General features: G+C 46.1%; 1 protein-coding gene across 1 annotated transcript in view; it reads right to left on the bottom strand.

The window, feature by feature from the left end:
• Positions 1–14,324, bottom strand: part of LOC135818152 (arf-GAP with coiled-coil, ANK repeat and PH domain-containing protein 1-like) — a 38,400-nt gene that overhangs the window by 17,648 nt on the left and 6,428 nt on the right. Inside the window, exons 6-14 of the mRNA XM_065331491.1 lie at positions 14,143–14,201; positions 12,028–12,090; positions 11,537–11,657; positions 11,392–11,436; positions 10,830–10,925; positions 9,194–9,321; positions 8,221–8,335; positions 4,348–4,448; positions 3,999–4,059 (exon numbers count right to left, since the gene is read on the bottom strand). Coding sequence (XP_065187563.1) covers positions 3,999–4,059; positions 4,348–4,448; positions 8,221–8,335; positions 9,194–9,321; positions 10,830–10,925; positions 11,392–11,436; positions 11,537–11,657; positions 12,028–12,090; positions 14,143–14,201 — 789 coding nt within the window. The remainder of the gene's footprint in view (positions 1–3,998; positions 4,060–4,347; positions 4,449–8,220; positions 8,336–9,193; positions 9,322–10,829; positions 10,926–11,391; positions 11,437–11,536; positions 11,658–12,027; positions 12,091–14,142; positions 14,202–14,324) is intronic.

Genomic DNA, 14,324 nt, shown 5'->3' with positions numbered 1-14,324 from the left:
ATGAGGTATCCCGAGGTGGACAAGATAGTGATGGGTAGTCTTCAAATGGACTCTGCGTACATGTACATTATTCATGATACAAAGTCGTCCTCGGGATTTTAGCAGCCGTGGCTGTGCAGGCTATGGATATTGCTCTAATAATTAGAAAATATCAAGTGAGGTATTGTTGATGTTCGATCATGATGGAAGGAGAGGTGGAGCTACGAGAGAGATGAGCTGATTATTCGCAGGGTGAGGTTGACATCGGTTGGACGAGTATGACGATTACGAAGACAGTCAGTTGAACATGATAATTTTGAAAGGTAACTCAAACAAAATTTAGCAATGAAAAATCTTTTTACAAAAGAAGTTGTAGTGAATAGAAGATGAAATGTTTTCTCTTTTCTATGTTGATCTCTAGCATGCATGGACACCTTGGTATGGGGATACTCATGTATTTTGTTGTACTTATGGCCACTTGCAAGTACATGTACAATGTACGAAAAAGCACAATTTTCCAAACTTTGAGGCTCCATAAGTACAACAAAGTGAATGCGTATCCCCGCGTGCCAAAGCATAATATGAGGATTTTGCGAGCATAATGCGAGAATCCATGAAAGCATAATTCCATTATTTCGCGAGCATAATCCGCCGGAGCCTAGTCAATGTTGTCCAGGAGACAACGGCTAAGCAGTCAACCATACTTTCTTATTTTAGCAAGGAGTAGCGTCCTGCCAATTTTCAGGTGTGTGTGCGTGTGTGTGCAAGAGTACATGTGAACATGTTCTCTATTTTACTTATCACTTTATCACTGTGTATATTCCTGGAGAACAGTTGAGAATATAATAGCCATTTGAAACTCGGATGTTGAGCCAAAAATAAATGTAAAAGAGAAAAGGACATATGGATACGAGTTAAGAGTAACTCTCCATCACTGTAACATGATACTATATACAGTCAGAAAGTGCAATAACTAGGCACAAAACTGACAGAGTACTGAGACATTCGACGTCCTGACACCTAACTTCAACACATCTCCGTAGCGCTAACCGACAGCCTTCCAACTTGGAAGGTTCAAGGTTATGGAAAGACCAAAGAGGGGAAGGCAAGCGCAACGAAAACGAGCAAAAGCTACGGTCCCAACGGAACAAAGAATGTCGATTGTTACTGGACGATGACGAGACCAGTACGATATTTGACAAAGCGGTCTAACTACAATTCGAAGCAGCAAAGCAGCACACCACCCAACTTGGGTGGGTCATAAATATCAAAGATAAGTAAAGAAAGGGAAGCTTTGCGAAAACGAATTGTACAAGCCGAAAGCCAAACTCCTACAGTACTCCTCATGCATGACATTGTGATGGACTAGTTGACTACAAAACAAGTTTTTTCACACGACGTACGTTTCGCCGCATGGTTCGTGACGGCTCATCAGGTGTGCAATTTGAAACTCGGATGTTGAGCCAAAAATAAATGTAAAAGAGAAAAGGACATATGGATACGAGTTAAGAGTAACTCTCCATCACTGTAACATGATACTATATACAGTCAGAAAGTGCAATAACTAGGCACAAAACTGACAGAGTACTGAGACATTCGACGTCCTGACACCTAACTTCAACACATCTCCGTAGCGCTAACCGACAGCCTTCCAACTTGGAAGGTTCAAGGTTATGGAAAGACCAAAGAGGGGAAGGCAAGCGCAACGAAAACGAGCAAAAGCTACGGTCCCAACGGAACAAAGAATGTCGATTGTTACTGGACGATGACGAGACCAGTACGATATTTGACAAAGCGGTCTAACTACAATTCGTCATCGTCCAGTAACAATCGACATTCTTTGTTCCGTTGGGACCGTAGCTTTTGCTCGTTTTCGTTGCGCTTGCCTTCCCCTCTTTGGTCTTTCCATAACCTTGAACCTTCCAAGTTGGAAGGCTGTCGGTTAGCGCTACGGAGATGTGTTGAAGTTAGGTGTCAGGACGTCGAATGTCTCAGTACTCTGTCAGTTTTGTGCCTAGTTATTGCACTTTCTGACTGTATATAGTATCATGTTACAGTGATGGAGAGTTACTCTTAACTCGTATCCATATGTCCTTTTCTCTTTTACATTTATTTTTGGCTCAACATCCGAGTTTCAAATTGCACACCTGATGAGCCGTCACGAACCATGCGGCGAAACGTACGTCGTGTGAAAAAACTTGTTTTGTAGTCAACTAGTCCATCACAATGTCATGCATGAGGAGTACTGTAGGAGTTTGGCTTTCGGCTTGTACAATTCGTTTTCGCAAAGCTTCCCTTTCTTTACTTATCTTTGATATTTATGACCCACCCAAGTTGGGTGGTGTGCTGCTTTGCTGCTTCGAATTGTAGTTAGACCGCTTTGTCAAATATCGTACTGGTCTCGTCATCGTCCAGTAACAATCGACATTCTTTGTTCCGTTGGGACCGTAGCTTTTGCTCGTTTTCGTTGCGCTTGCCTTCCCCTCTTTGGTCTTTCCATAACCTTGAACCTTCCAAGTTGGAAGGCTGTCGGTTAGCGCTACGGAGATGTGTTGAAGTTAGGTGTCAGGACGTCGAATGTCTCAGTACTCTGTCAGTTTTGTGCCTAGTTATTGCACTTTCTGACTGTATATAGTATCATGTTACAGTGATGGAGAGTTACTCTTAACTCGTATCCATATGTCCTTTTCTCTTTTAAATATACCGTATATTCTCTATTATAAGCACAGGTCTCTATTACTAGCACAGTCTCTAATACTAGCACACTGTGAGCACCTTTCGAAACATTATAAGCACGGTCTCTATTATTAGCACGGTCTTGTTGGAAATCAATGCGGCATGCATGGTATCTAGCATGTATTTCTTCTTGCTCTGTATGGATGTATTGGTTGAAAAAATATAAGCACGGTCTCCAATATAAGCGCGGTCTCCAGTATAAGCACGGGGTAGAGGGGTGTTGAAAAAATATAAGCACGGTGCTTATAATAGAGAATATACGGTAATAGCCGTGCACCAAATACTTGGGTCGACACGGAAAAACCGTGGTTGCCGTGGTTGGCAATCACCCACTCTCGTAACATTGGCCGGTGTTTCCGCCGAGTCTTGAGATGTTGTAATAATAAATAAATAATAAATAAAACCCTGCGTTTTGACATATGATACATGCATGCAATTGGGTAGGGCCGGGTCAGAGGGCAGGATTTCTTAATCCAGCACCCTCGTTAATCCAGTAGAAAACGTAGTAGCAAAAGGTGCCGGATTAGAGAGGGACGACTGTACTCGTTCATGCATTGTGCGTGCATTTGCTCCAGAAGTTAGCACTTTCAGAGTGTGGTGGGTGTGGAGATTCATTCGCTGGCCGTGTGGCGCACAGCGGCACTGTCACGGTACGGCAGCACAGAGAGCCGACTCATTTTACTGCAGACAATGATAGCTGATCGCTCGGCTCCCTTCTGTCTGGGTACGCTCGAAACGCCATCTGTTGCAGTTGGAGTCTTCTCCTGCCAATGCTGCTTCACCTATGTCTTAATGTTCGTTTTCTTTTCCAGTTTCTTGCAGACGCTGCAGCTGCTTACAATTACCGCCATCACATGCACGTTGGAAATCACCAAGAAAGATGAAACAGTCATACGTGTGAGAGAGGTGAAGACAGGAAAAGGGCGGAAAGAAACAAATTGACTACCACCGCCAGGACTCGAACCAGGGACCCTCGTTAATGGCCAGCGACGAAACAGGGAGACAAACAATACATGTGTGCTGTCTATCTCTGGACACCTAGACTGTGTTATGTCTCATCAGCGGAGCTCAGAGTTACTGGTCGAACTGATCACAGTGAAGTCTAATGAACAGCAAAGTATTTCTAAACCGGCTTAAAGAATCAAAGGCAAAGTGTAATAACTGCGAGAAACACAGCAAGCTTTGCACGATGGCGAATGTATGATGTGATAAACTGAATGGGGGAATTGAATCAGCAAGCAAATGCGAACAGCAAACTCAGCTCCGCGCTACTCTCTGCTTACCCGTATCGCGTCCATCCAGGCGTCGTAGAACTCCTGACTTTCCGCCTGAAGTGTGCATGATCTGCGGTGTTCTCCGAACGAACACGGGAATATGTGCACATGCACGCACGCACGCACACACACACACACACACACACACACACACATGCACACATCATGACTATCGGAAAAAAAACTCACGACAAACTTCAAAGCAGTGAGTCCATTCAAAAAATCTGCGAAACGCATGAAAACCTACACGTGGTCACTGCTGATAGCACCGCTTGCACAAGGCACAACAATACATTTCTGAAAGAAGCACAGAGGTTTAAACAAATCAACACCTCCCAGTTGAGGTACTAGTACTGACCGGTTTGGAGTGACAATGTCGAAGACAAAGCGCCTGTCGGAGTCCGGCACAGGCCGGACGGTGCAGAGACGCAGATCCTCCGCTACTATCGTCAGCTCGCCCTGCAGCGGAGCAAGGCGTTCAACAAAGAAAAACAAGAACAGTGTGAAGGACAAAGGGATGAAGAGACCCGCACCCAATGTTTACAGACTTCTCGGCAAAGGAAACTTTTTTTTTCGGCTGAGACCCGGGAGCTAGACGTGAGAGTGCCAGATAAAGTCAACGGCCAAGAACAAGAGGTCTAGATTCAAGAGAGCCCCTTGTGGCTGAGCTGGAGACTACTTGAACACGATGTGCCCGTGATCCATGATCCTTTCTTCTTTCTCTGGAATTTGTTTTCACGACTTGGAGTCACACTTCGAAATGGCAGTGGTAAAGGAAATTGATGGGAAACAAGCCCTTGGAGATTCCGGAGATCCGCTTGTGGCTCAGCTTGAAACTACTTGAAGACTCTGATGAGCTGCCTTAGACAGCGAAACCGGTCAGTCCTTTTAAAAAAGATTTGTAAAATCGAAACATGTGTTCTGTGAAACCACTTGTGTCGGGGATGTTTCCCTATTCAATCCACGATCCTTTCTCCTTTCTCGCCGTCGTCCTTCTTTTTTTCTCTGGAATTTGTTTTCATGACTTGGAGTCACACTTCGAAATGGCAGTAGTAAAGGAAATTGATGGGAAACAAGCCCTTGGAGATTCCGGAGATCCGCTTGTGGCTCAGCTGGAAATTACTTGAACACGATGTGTCCGTGATCCACGATCCTTTCTCCTTTCTCACCGCCGTCCTTCCTTTTTTCTCTGGAATTTGTTTTCATGACTTGGAGTCACACTTCGAAATGGCAGTGGTAAAGCAAATTGATGGGAAACAAGCCCTTGGAGATTTTCTCCGATCGGCCTTGCCCACGGCAAGTTTCGTGGTGAGGAAGACGGAAAAGGCGTTCGGAGAGAGAGATAAGAACATGCACTTAGGACGAGACTCAAAGTTTACAGCTTGCCTTCTGTTCCGACGGGACAACTGGAGCAGTGAAAAGTTCAAATTAGAAGGCCTTTACGACTTGCAGGAACCCGTAGATAACCTGCGAAGCCTCTTGCTTCTTGAGGCGAGTCATCCGGTTCCCGGAATTCTCGGTAAAGGAAGCCGATATGTCTCCCTCGGCCATCACCAGAGCAAGGGCTGGACAATTGCAGCGGCTGTGCGCTGCACTACAGTCAGCGGCAGCACCTGATGATGGACTACTGTCCAAACGTTCTGTTGCAGAGATGTACAATATTGAATACGACTGACTGTGGGCTTGACTAGTATCTGATGTGAAAATCTATGCACGTACGTCTGCTTTCCTGGTTTCATTCGCGCTTTGCCTCGTCTCCGAAGCTTCGTTGTGAGCATGCCCACCGTATCATGCCACACAGGCCACAATGTGGTGTCTGACACTGGCCAATGTATGAGCGAATATAGCCAGCGCATTAGCAAGGAGGTGATCGACCACATATTTCGCTTCACGGAGGAGGGTCTGAGAGACGCCAACGCAATCCGCGCAGCTGTAGGCAACATGGCTAAATATTTCACCACACACGTGCCAAGATGAAGACGAGGATGGCAGAAGGTGCAACACATGCTTCACTGTATCACAGTGTGGTGTCTGACATTGGCCAATGTATGAGCGAGTTTAGCCAGCGAATAAGCAAGGAGGTGATCGATCATATACTTCGTTTCACAGAGGAGGGTCTGAGAGATGCCAACGCATTCCGCGCAGATGACTTCTTCTGATCTGTTGTGATTCATGAGGGGGAAACAATACACCTACGATTCTGCTTCTCTAGCTTCATTCGTGTTTTTCCTCGTCTCCTTAGTTTCATTGCGAGCGTGTCCACCGCATCATGCCACACGGGCCACGATGTGATGTCTGACATTGACCAATGTATGAGCGAATATAGCCAGCGGATTAGCAAGGAGGTGATCGACCACATATTTCGCTTCAGAGAGGAGGGTTTGAGAGACGTCAACGCAATCTGCGCAGTTGTAGGCAATATGGCTAAATATTTCACCACACATGTGCCAAGATGAAGACGAGGATGGCAGAAGGTGCAACACATGCCCGCTATATCTTCAGCTTGTCCTGATTTCTGATCTGGTACACTTTATCCCAGGAGCCTAGCACTGCAGCAGCCCCTATGGGCGCTGTCTTCAGTTCCTCCCCGTGTAGTGACGACACCATTACCAGTGTAAGCGGCAAGGCACACGCCTCATGCATCACTTCAACTACTACTACCCCCCCCCCCCCCATTCCCCAGTGCTGTATGTGTGCGTAGTGGACTAAACTCTCATTAAAAAAATGTGTTCCAATGCCTGGCTCAGCTGTCTGATATCATGTGTGAGTCCAAAGGAAGTCAGCGGCGGATCCAGAGGTCTCTACAGTACAGGGGTTCCAGTTTAGCCAAAACTGAACAGCTAATATATGTACAGTGAAACCTCGTTAAAAAGAACACTGATACAACAAACTTTCGCTTAAGACAAACTAGTATTCATAACTCTATTGGATAAATCACTGTGTAGTCACTGGGTATAAGATATGGATAAGAAGAACTCCTGTTATTACGAACAAATCCCGTCGGTCCCTTGATGTTCGTCCTAAAGAGGTTTGACTGTACTTCAAAGAATGACGCAATAAAAATTCCGCCGTGGGTGAACCCATCACAGCTCAAGATGCGAGTTGCACGCTCTTGGTCATGTACTCTTGCTGACAGCGATACTATCTATCCTCTTCAAGAATGTCAAAAGTTCAAAAAATATCTCAGGCAATAATCAGCTATCTACTGCCAAAAAACAGGGGGTTATTGTGCTGGCACGTGCAAGGCCAGGATCTAACGACCGTGCAAGGACAGGAAGTAATGCTCTGCTGCTGCCTGCGCCATCACTCCCAGCCCAAGCTCAGAAAATTAAATTTCAGAAGCTAGTAATCTGCACTTTAGTGGTGCACGCCGCAAAAGTTGAACTTTGATCGACTTCTCCGAGAAGGCTGCGATGCAGCTTTCGGCCCTTATTCCCAATCGAACACGGTTGAGTAAGCGGTCACGTGCTGACGTTATGTCATCTTTATGTTACTTCACCATAGGTACAGGCATTGCTGCCTTCTTGCTGTGGATCAGGAATGATGCCACAGCGCGTAGGCTACGATGCGCACACAATTCACCTGGTCACCGTGCCTGCAGGCTACAACTTTCGCAGCAAGGCTCAACTCGAGCGACACGAACGCGCGCTAAACAGGCTGTAAGTTGTGGTCTGGGGCACAGTGACCAGGCATCAAAACATCAAAACAAACTTTTCAGATTGCCTTCCTGCCAGCTGCACCTTTGACCAGCTCGTGACCTTAGCTAGTCCGAGCTCAGGTGCCAAGCTCACATGATCCGAGCGGGTCTCGTGAGAGGTCTGAGTGCCGACAAGGTTTTTCTTGCTGGAAATTCTGTAAAAATGAAGTGAGGGTCCCTTAAAGCCCAATTCATATCTCATTTCGCGTACGGTGGCGGTTACCCGATGGACCAAACAAGGTGAACTCAAGTCAACTTTTTCGCCGCGACAAACGTAGCGACACGTTTCCCGTACGCAAAATGAAGCATTAAGCAGGTGTACTAGCCCCTTGAACTTAAAAGTGACTTAATACCACCACGACTCCTTAGACCCTAACCCAAGGCTATTGACAAGTGCACACACTGTGAGCATATTCAGCGAGGCTGACAGGGGACCGAAAGAAAATACATGCAGGGCCTCGCACACTAACACACGCACACCGCTTACAGGGGCCTGAACCGACTCTCCATGCAGTACATGTACTGAAGACTTACGCCTTTCCGATGGCTGTACGCCAGCTGGTTGTTCTTGATGAAGAAGAAGCGATTCGTCCACAGCTTCAAAGCACTCTTACTGCGTTTGAGCAAGTAGCCTTGCATCACCACAGCACTGCACACGGCACAGAATAAAATGAAATAAATATTACGGCTCCACAAAACGGGTAGGTCGAGAACTCACTACCTGCACAGCACAGAGTACACACACGTTAACTCCTACAGCAGCTAGCAAGCGTCAGCAAGCGACTTCATTGCAGCTGGCCCAGCTTCATCGCAGCATGGACGTCACACAACAAAACATCTGCAGCAACTCGTGAGGTAGCATGCAAGTAGCCATTGATCGAGGCAATGTCACTGAAGCTCTGCCTGCCACAGCACATAGCGTGTGTATCTAACATCACCACTGAAGTTCAGGCATGAAACACTACAGCAGGTAAACACAGGAACTGAACAAAGTATGCCGTCAAACGCCGACTTTTACTCAGTACAGCACTATGTTGGACACGCGTGTCAGATATGTGACGAGTTGTAATTATTCCACTCCGGATTGTGATTGTTTGCGTCTTTTTGAGCATTCATATTTGCGCGTCTTTTATCCTTTTGTGGATGCAGCCAAACGGTTTTGGCGTGGTTCGTTTCCTTTGACTGGGGAGTCCAGTTGTTGTGTTTCCTGTCACCACATTGTGACAATGTCGTAGTAATAAATTATATTCTAATACAGTCTTCTATGGTCGTGGGTCGATCGTCTTCGGACGAATATTCTTACATATCACACAACGCGGTACATATTGCCCGAGGTTCGGCCCACAAACGGGTAGCACAAAGCACAAGCTAACATCATACTCGTACAATCGTGTGTCAGATGAAGCGTTTATACAGCGCAAGATGTTGCCTAGAACACTGCGCGAGGACACACATGCTAGGATACAAGAACACAATTCCAGTCATTGCCAGCCAGAACTGAACTCACTCTGCCGGAACATAATCGGCGTCCTTCGCCGAATTAAACACAGCGCTGCGATTGGCCTGCTCCAGGCTCTGCCGTAGGTCATCCATCATCTTCCGCTCGGCCGAGGCAGCCGTCGTAAGAGAAGCGACCTGCAGAGAAGCAGGATAGATGGATGCATGCCCGTAACCATCACATGACATCATATCACTTTACTTCAATCGACAGTCCTTTGAAAGGGTGTATGCAGGATGGATGCATGCCCGTAACAATCGCATCACTTCACTTCAATCAACAGCCAACGGGAGTATACTGGTGGAAATCTCCTATAGTCTGTTTCAAAAAGATTTACAATCAAGTTTGGGTCTTAAAAAGTATGAAGATAAGGGAAATTTGGACAACAAAGTACATAGAATGGGTTGTTAGGTCACGGCAAATTGTTCTGTGAAGGTTTCGGAACAATTGGACCAACCGTTAAGGAGTTAGAATTTCGGCCAGGTTTCCGGCCTTTTCCCATGGTTTACAATTTGCCCAGGAAGCCAGTATCGATTTTTCATCAAAACCCACGATTTATCCTTTCCTTTTTGGCCTTGTGGTTATGAATGCTGTCTGCTGACCATGAAGTTGTGAGTTCAAATCCCAACCTATCCTCAAGTCAAACTTTTTTTCATTGTTTTGGTGATCAAGCTGGTACAAGACAAAGAAGATGGCTGCACCAAACGACTTGTTGTTGGAGGTCGCGCTTCCTGCCGAACTGACTGACACTTGACTGGCTCACGCCATGTGAACACACCCACAACACTGCTATGGTGTGAGTGAATATGGAAGTCATCGCGCTGTAGCTTTTTGAGATTTATTTTTAGTATTTCAAGATCGCCAATTTATTTGAATTTAGCAGTCAACGCCGTCTTCTATATCAGCGTTCACAAGCGTCTGTTTTTCTCAAAATGTCGTCGAAGTCACACGGATAGCTTTGCCAAGTCATGGCCTTGGGAATGAGTCCGTGTCGATGTCGTTTTCGTCACACGGTGAGTAAATTGCATCGCAGCTCAAAGAAACTATTTTGGTCACAAAACGGATTGGGACACATGCCGCTCGTCAACACTTTCGTTTCGACATGTCCTCTCTGACTCCATTATCGATACGAGGAAGAACTCGTTTGTTGTAAACCAGACGTACGTCCATGACTGTGTCAACGTGAGTGAGTTGTCATTTTTCCTGCTTTCGCGCGAAATATTTCTTCGAGTTCACAGTGAGTTTTTCCAGGCAGCGCTCGAGTGCTCATACGGTAAGACGCCAAACTCCGTGGGCGATCGCCAGGGTTGTAAATCTTTTTGAAACGGACTGTAAGGTGCACAGAGGTGACTGCTAACGCCAAAAGGAGGCCTTTCAACACAGATTTGAGTGAACAATGAATGAATAGTGAAGCATGATCTAGACATACACACATTAGAATAATGCCATGGTCTTTGTTTTTGGTGCGTCACTTGCAAAATTCATTGCGGATGTTGAAACGTACTAGAAGGCTATACACATCGACATTTAGTCCTGCATTGATTAAATTTATTCTGCTAACTCATTGGACGAAAAAAGACGAAGGCAAATTCCCAACGAATAGCTGTGCTTGCACGGTAGTCAGAAACTAGAAAGCACCCCTTACCTCGGTCGAAAGGCATTGCCGCTGCTCCTTGATCCTGCTGGTGGAATCCGAACAGGTGGCGATGAACGATGAATAACAGTTAGCCAAGTCCAGAACCTGCACACCGGTGAGAGGGGACGAGGCAAACATGGTCACTACGTCTTCTGCTCCACATGGGGGACCAATGTGGAACGTAACACAACCCTGGGGGATAAGGATCTATCGAAACAGGCGTACTACATAAAAGCAGTCCTAATGTTGTCTGATGACTTCACTGTCTGCATAACGTTCAGAGTTACAACACATTACTAGCCTTGGTCTAAAGCTGTATTGTGCAAACACACTGGTAAAAAGGACTGGTGGTCCACATAACAGTCATCGGTACCTGTATCACCACATCCGGGTACTACAGAAGTACTATTAACTATGCTTGCATGATCCTTGAAGGGTGGTGGCGTTCCTACGGATGCAGAAAACTCGGTCTCTAGCCGAGTCTGACGCGAACCGTGAATTTTTTACATGGTCACGATCGTGTGCCTGTACAACACTGTAACCATGACAAACATGTCTTCTCAAAACTTACGCGCTCCGCAACTCCGATGCACTTCTTCCACTTCATATGATTCAGCTGCCGGCAAGAAACAAAGAGCCGCAATGCACAAAACTCTTAGCCTGGCTTATTCACAGAGCAAAAAGACCAATACATGCCTCAATCGGTGATGCCATACCGATATGGAGTAGTCGAGCGAGGCCTCGGTCAGGGAGCTACGGCACGTCTCCAGAGTGCGCTGCGCTGCCTCGGCGCCTGCTACGTTGTGCCGTGACATGCTGCAACTTTTCGTGTAAGCCCTGAGACACAGCAAGAAAGACAGATGCAAAAGGTTCGAGAACACAAGCGGGGGGAGACTGTCCAAAATGGTTTGAACTTTGAAGGCGCCACACGAGAACGCACTTCAGAAGAGATTTATTGGCCAAAACCGAGGTGCTAATTTCCAGCTCAATTTCTGATTTACGAATATCCACAAGTGGGATGAATTCTGATTCCTTCTCTTCTTCTTTTTTTGATTTTCAATAAGACAGCAAGGTTAAGTGTTAAGTTTGATGGAGTATGTGAAGAAAATGTGAAGAAAAAGACAGACTGTGCAGAAAGAAACCCTGTGGTTCATGCACATACTTCATGGTGAGAAAGCTCTCTCACAAGGATTCACATACAACTCACTTATCACACTCAGCTGACGAGCGCTGATACGCCTTACACGCATTTCGTAGTGGCTTCACCTCGCTAAATGTTTAACAAATAAAACAACAACAACAACAACAACAACAACAACAACAACAACAACAACAACAACAACAGCAGCAGCACCAGCAGCAGCAGCAGCAGCAGCAGCACCAGCAGCACCAGCAGCAGCAACAACAACAACAACAACAACAACAACAACAACAACAACAACAACAACAACAACAACAACAACAACAGCAGCAACAGCAGCGCCAGCAGCAGCAGCAGCAGCAGCAGGAAGCAGCAAGAAGAAGAGGTTAGAAGCAAAAATTCCCCAGCTCTCAAAGCACCGCACTTGTGTGGTTTGAATCAACACCTGTGCTACTACGAGATACAGCTAGACAATGAGATAGAGCTAGACAATGAGTGACTCATTGACCAATGACTAGAATAGAACTAGACAAGACCATATACACCGACTAGACCATATACACAGACTAGACCATATACATGTACACAGACTAGACCAGTGAATAGATACTTCTGAAGTAGAACTAGACTAACAGTTAGCACCAGCAAGTACAAACGTCCTGTAAACACACACAGCACAGCTTGACTACATGTACTGTACATGTGTAAAAAGCAGAAAATTTCGGCGGTGTAATATTTTCGGTATTCTCCAAAATCGGCAGTTCGGTGGAGGGAAACTTTCGGTAAACCCGTTTTCCAGGTAAGTGTACAAGTACTAGTACCGAAATTTTCGGTGCGTTTTATTTTAGTTAAAAATTGTCGGCACCAAAGTTATCGAGAAAAAAAACACCACGGAAAATTTCTGCTTTTACAGTACTTCTAAGCACAGAAACACTGTACACATGCGTATTGAACTCCGACAAAGCAATCTCTTTTTGCAAAGGAATACCTGCCAATCCACCAAAATGAGATCTGCAGGCAAAGTGTCTCGACTATACATGTACAGTAAAAGCAAGAGTACATAACCCCCAGAGTGTGCAACGCCTGATCCAGCTCTGCATAGGGTCTTGGTCGAGCGGAATCGGATCTTTGCGTCATAATACCGTACACATCTGAGGAGAACCCGGGGAGTCGCGGGTACTCTCTGATCAAAAACAACGGTGCCCTGCCTCGAGACCGGCCTTGCGCTGGTGTGGAGTGTACGCATGACATCAGAAGATCCGATTCCGCTCGACCAAGACCCTATGCAGAGCTGGATCGGCGTTGCACACTCTGGGGGGGGGTTATGTACTCTTGGTAAAACCTGTAATTAACGACCACCCCTCGGGGCCAGAGAAAGCGGTCTTTAGTGGCAGGTGGTCCTTAGTTAGAGGTTTGCACCACACAACCATATATGAACGTGAGATCGTCCGTGCCTGGCAAAGTGGTCTGTAGTACCAGGCTGATCGCTAGTCACGGTGGTCTTTAGTTACAGATTTTACTGTACTGCATTCTGTGCATCACAATGGTGATAGAGACAGGAAGGTGCAAAGCGTGAGCGTGCATTGTTACACTAATGTGAATCCAGGTTGCATCCGGACCTGCGAATACTTCGTGAGCGCAGGGTCAATTCACAAGCGCACGAGCAAGGAGATATACAGGAAACGTTGCACCTCATATGTCGCATGTTCTTTTACCTTTTCTCTTCACACAGCTGCGAGGTATCCACAACTGATCAAGCTCTTATTTCAAAGTGATTTGTGTTGAATCGGGTTTCTAGCGCCCCTCTCCTACACTGAAAACATGGCACATGTGCTTAGAGACGGCTAATGTGTGAGGGACGATGAACACAAGACAAAATCAATCACAACTCAGCTAATCTATAACTATACAGCAAGGTGTGTCTGAAGCGCCTGCTCGTAGTGCCTCCTTAGTCCTAAGCATGACCCATGTGTACAGGTTGGCATCCCACCCAGGGCAATCACTTTGCCAATTTGACTACAAATGGTACTCTTTGATCCTGCTCAATATGGCCGCCTGGGACAAGTGATCGCCTTGACAGAGTGGTTCGTTAGACAGGCTCTCCTGTACACCTAGAGGATTTTGAAACTGACAGCAGGACAATGACCGAGAGGAGTGGTTGAGAAGTACTGCCCTCCATACCTCTGCACAAACGTCTTCAGACCATTGCTAACCAAGTTCTGTACTGATTGCACCATAGTCTGTGCATCGGGAGAGAAAGAAAGAGAGAAAGAAAGAGAGAAAGAAAGAGAGAGAAAGAGAGAGAGAGAGAGAGAGAGAGAGAGAGAGAGAGAGAGAGAGAGAGAGAGAGAGAGAGAGAGAGA

Source organism: Sycon ciliatum, chromosome 5 (genome assembly GCF_964019385.1).
Source record: "Sycon ciliatum chromosome 5, ocSycCili1.1, whole genome shotgun sequence".
In the NCBI taxonomy this organism is placed as follows: Eukaryota; Metazoa; Porifera; class Calcarea; order Leucosolenida; family Sycettidae; genus Sycon; species Sycon ciliatum.
Note: the sequence above shows the minus strand (reverse complement) of the source record. Positions and strands in the feature narration are given on the sequence as shown.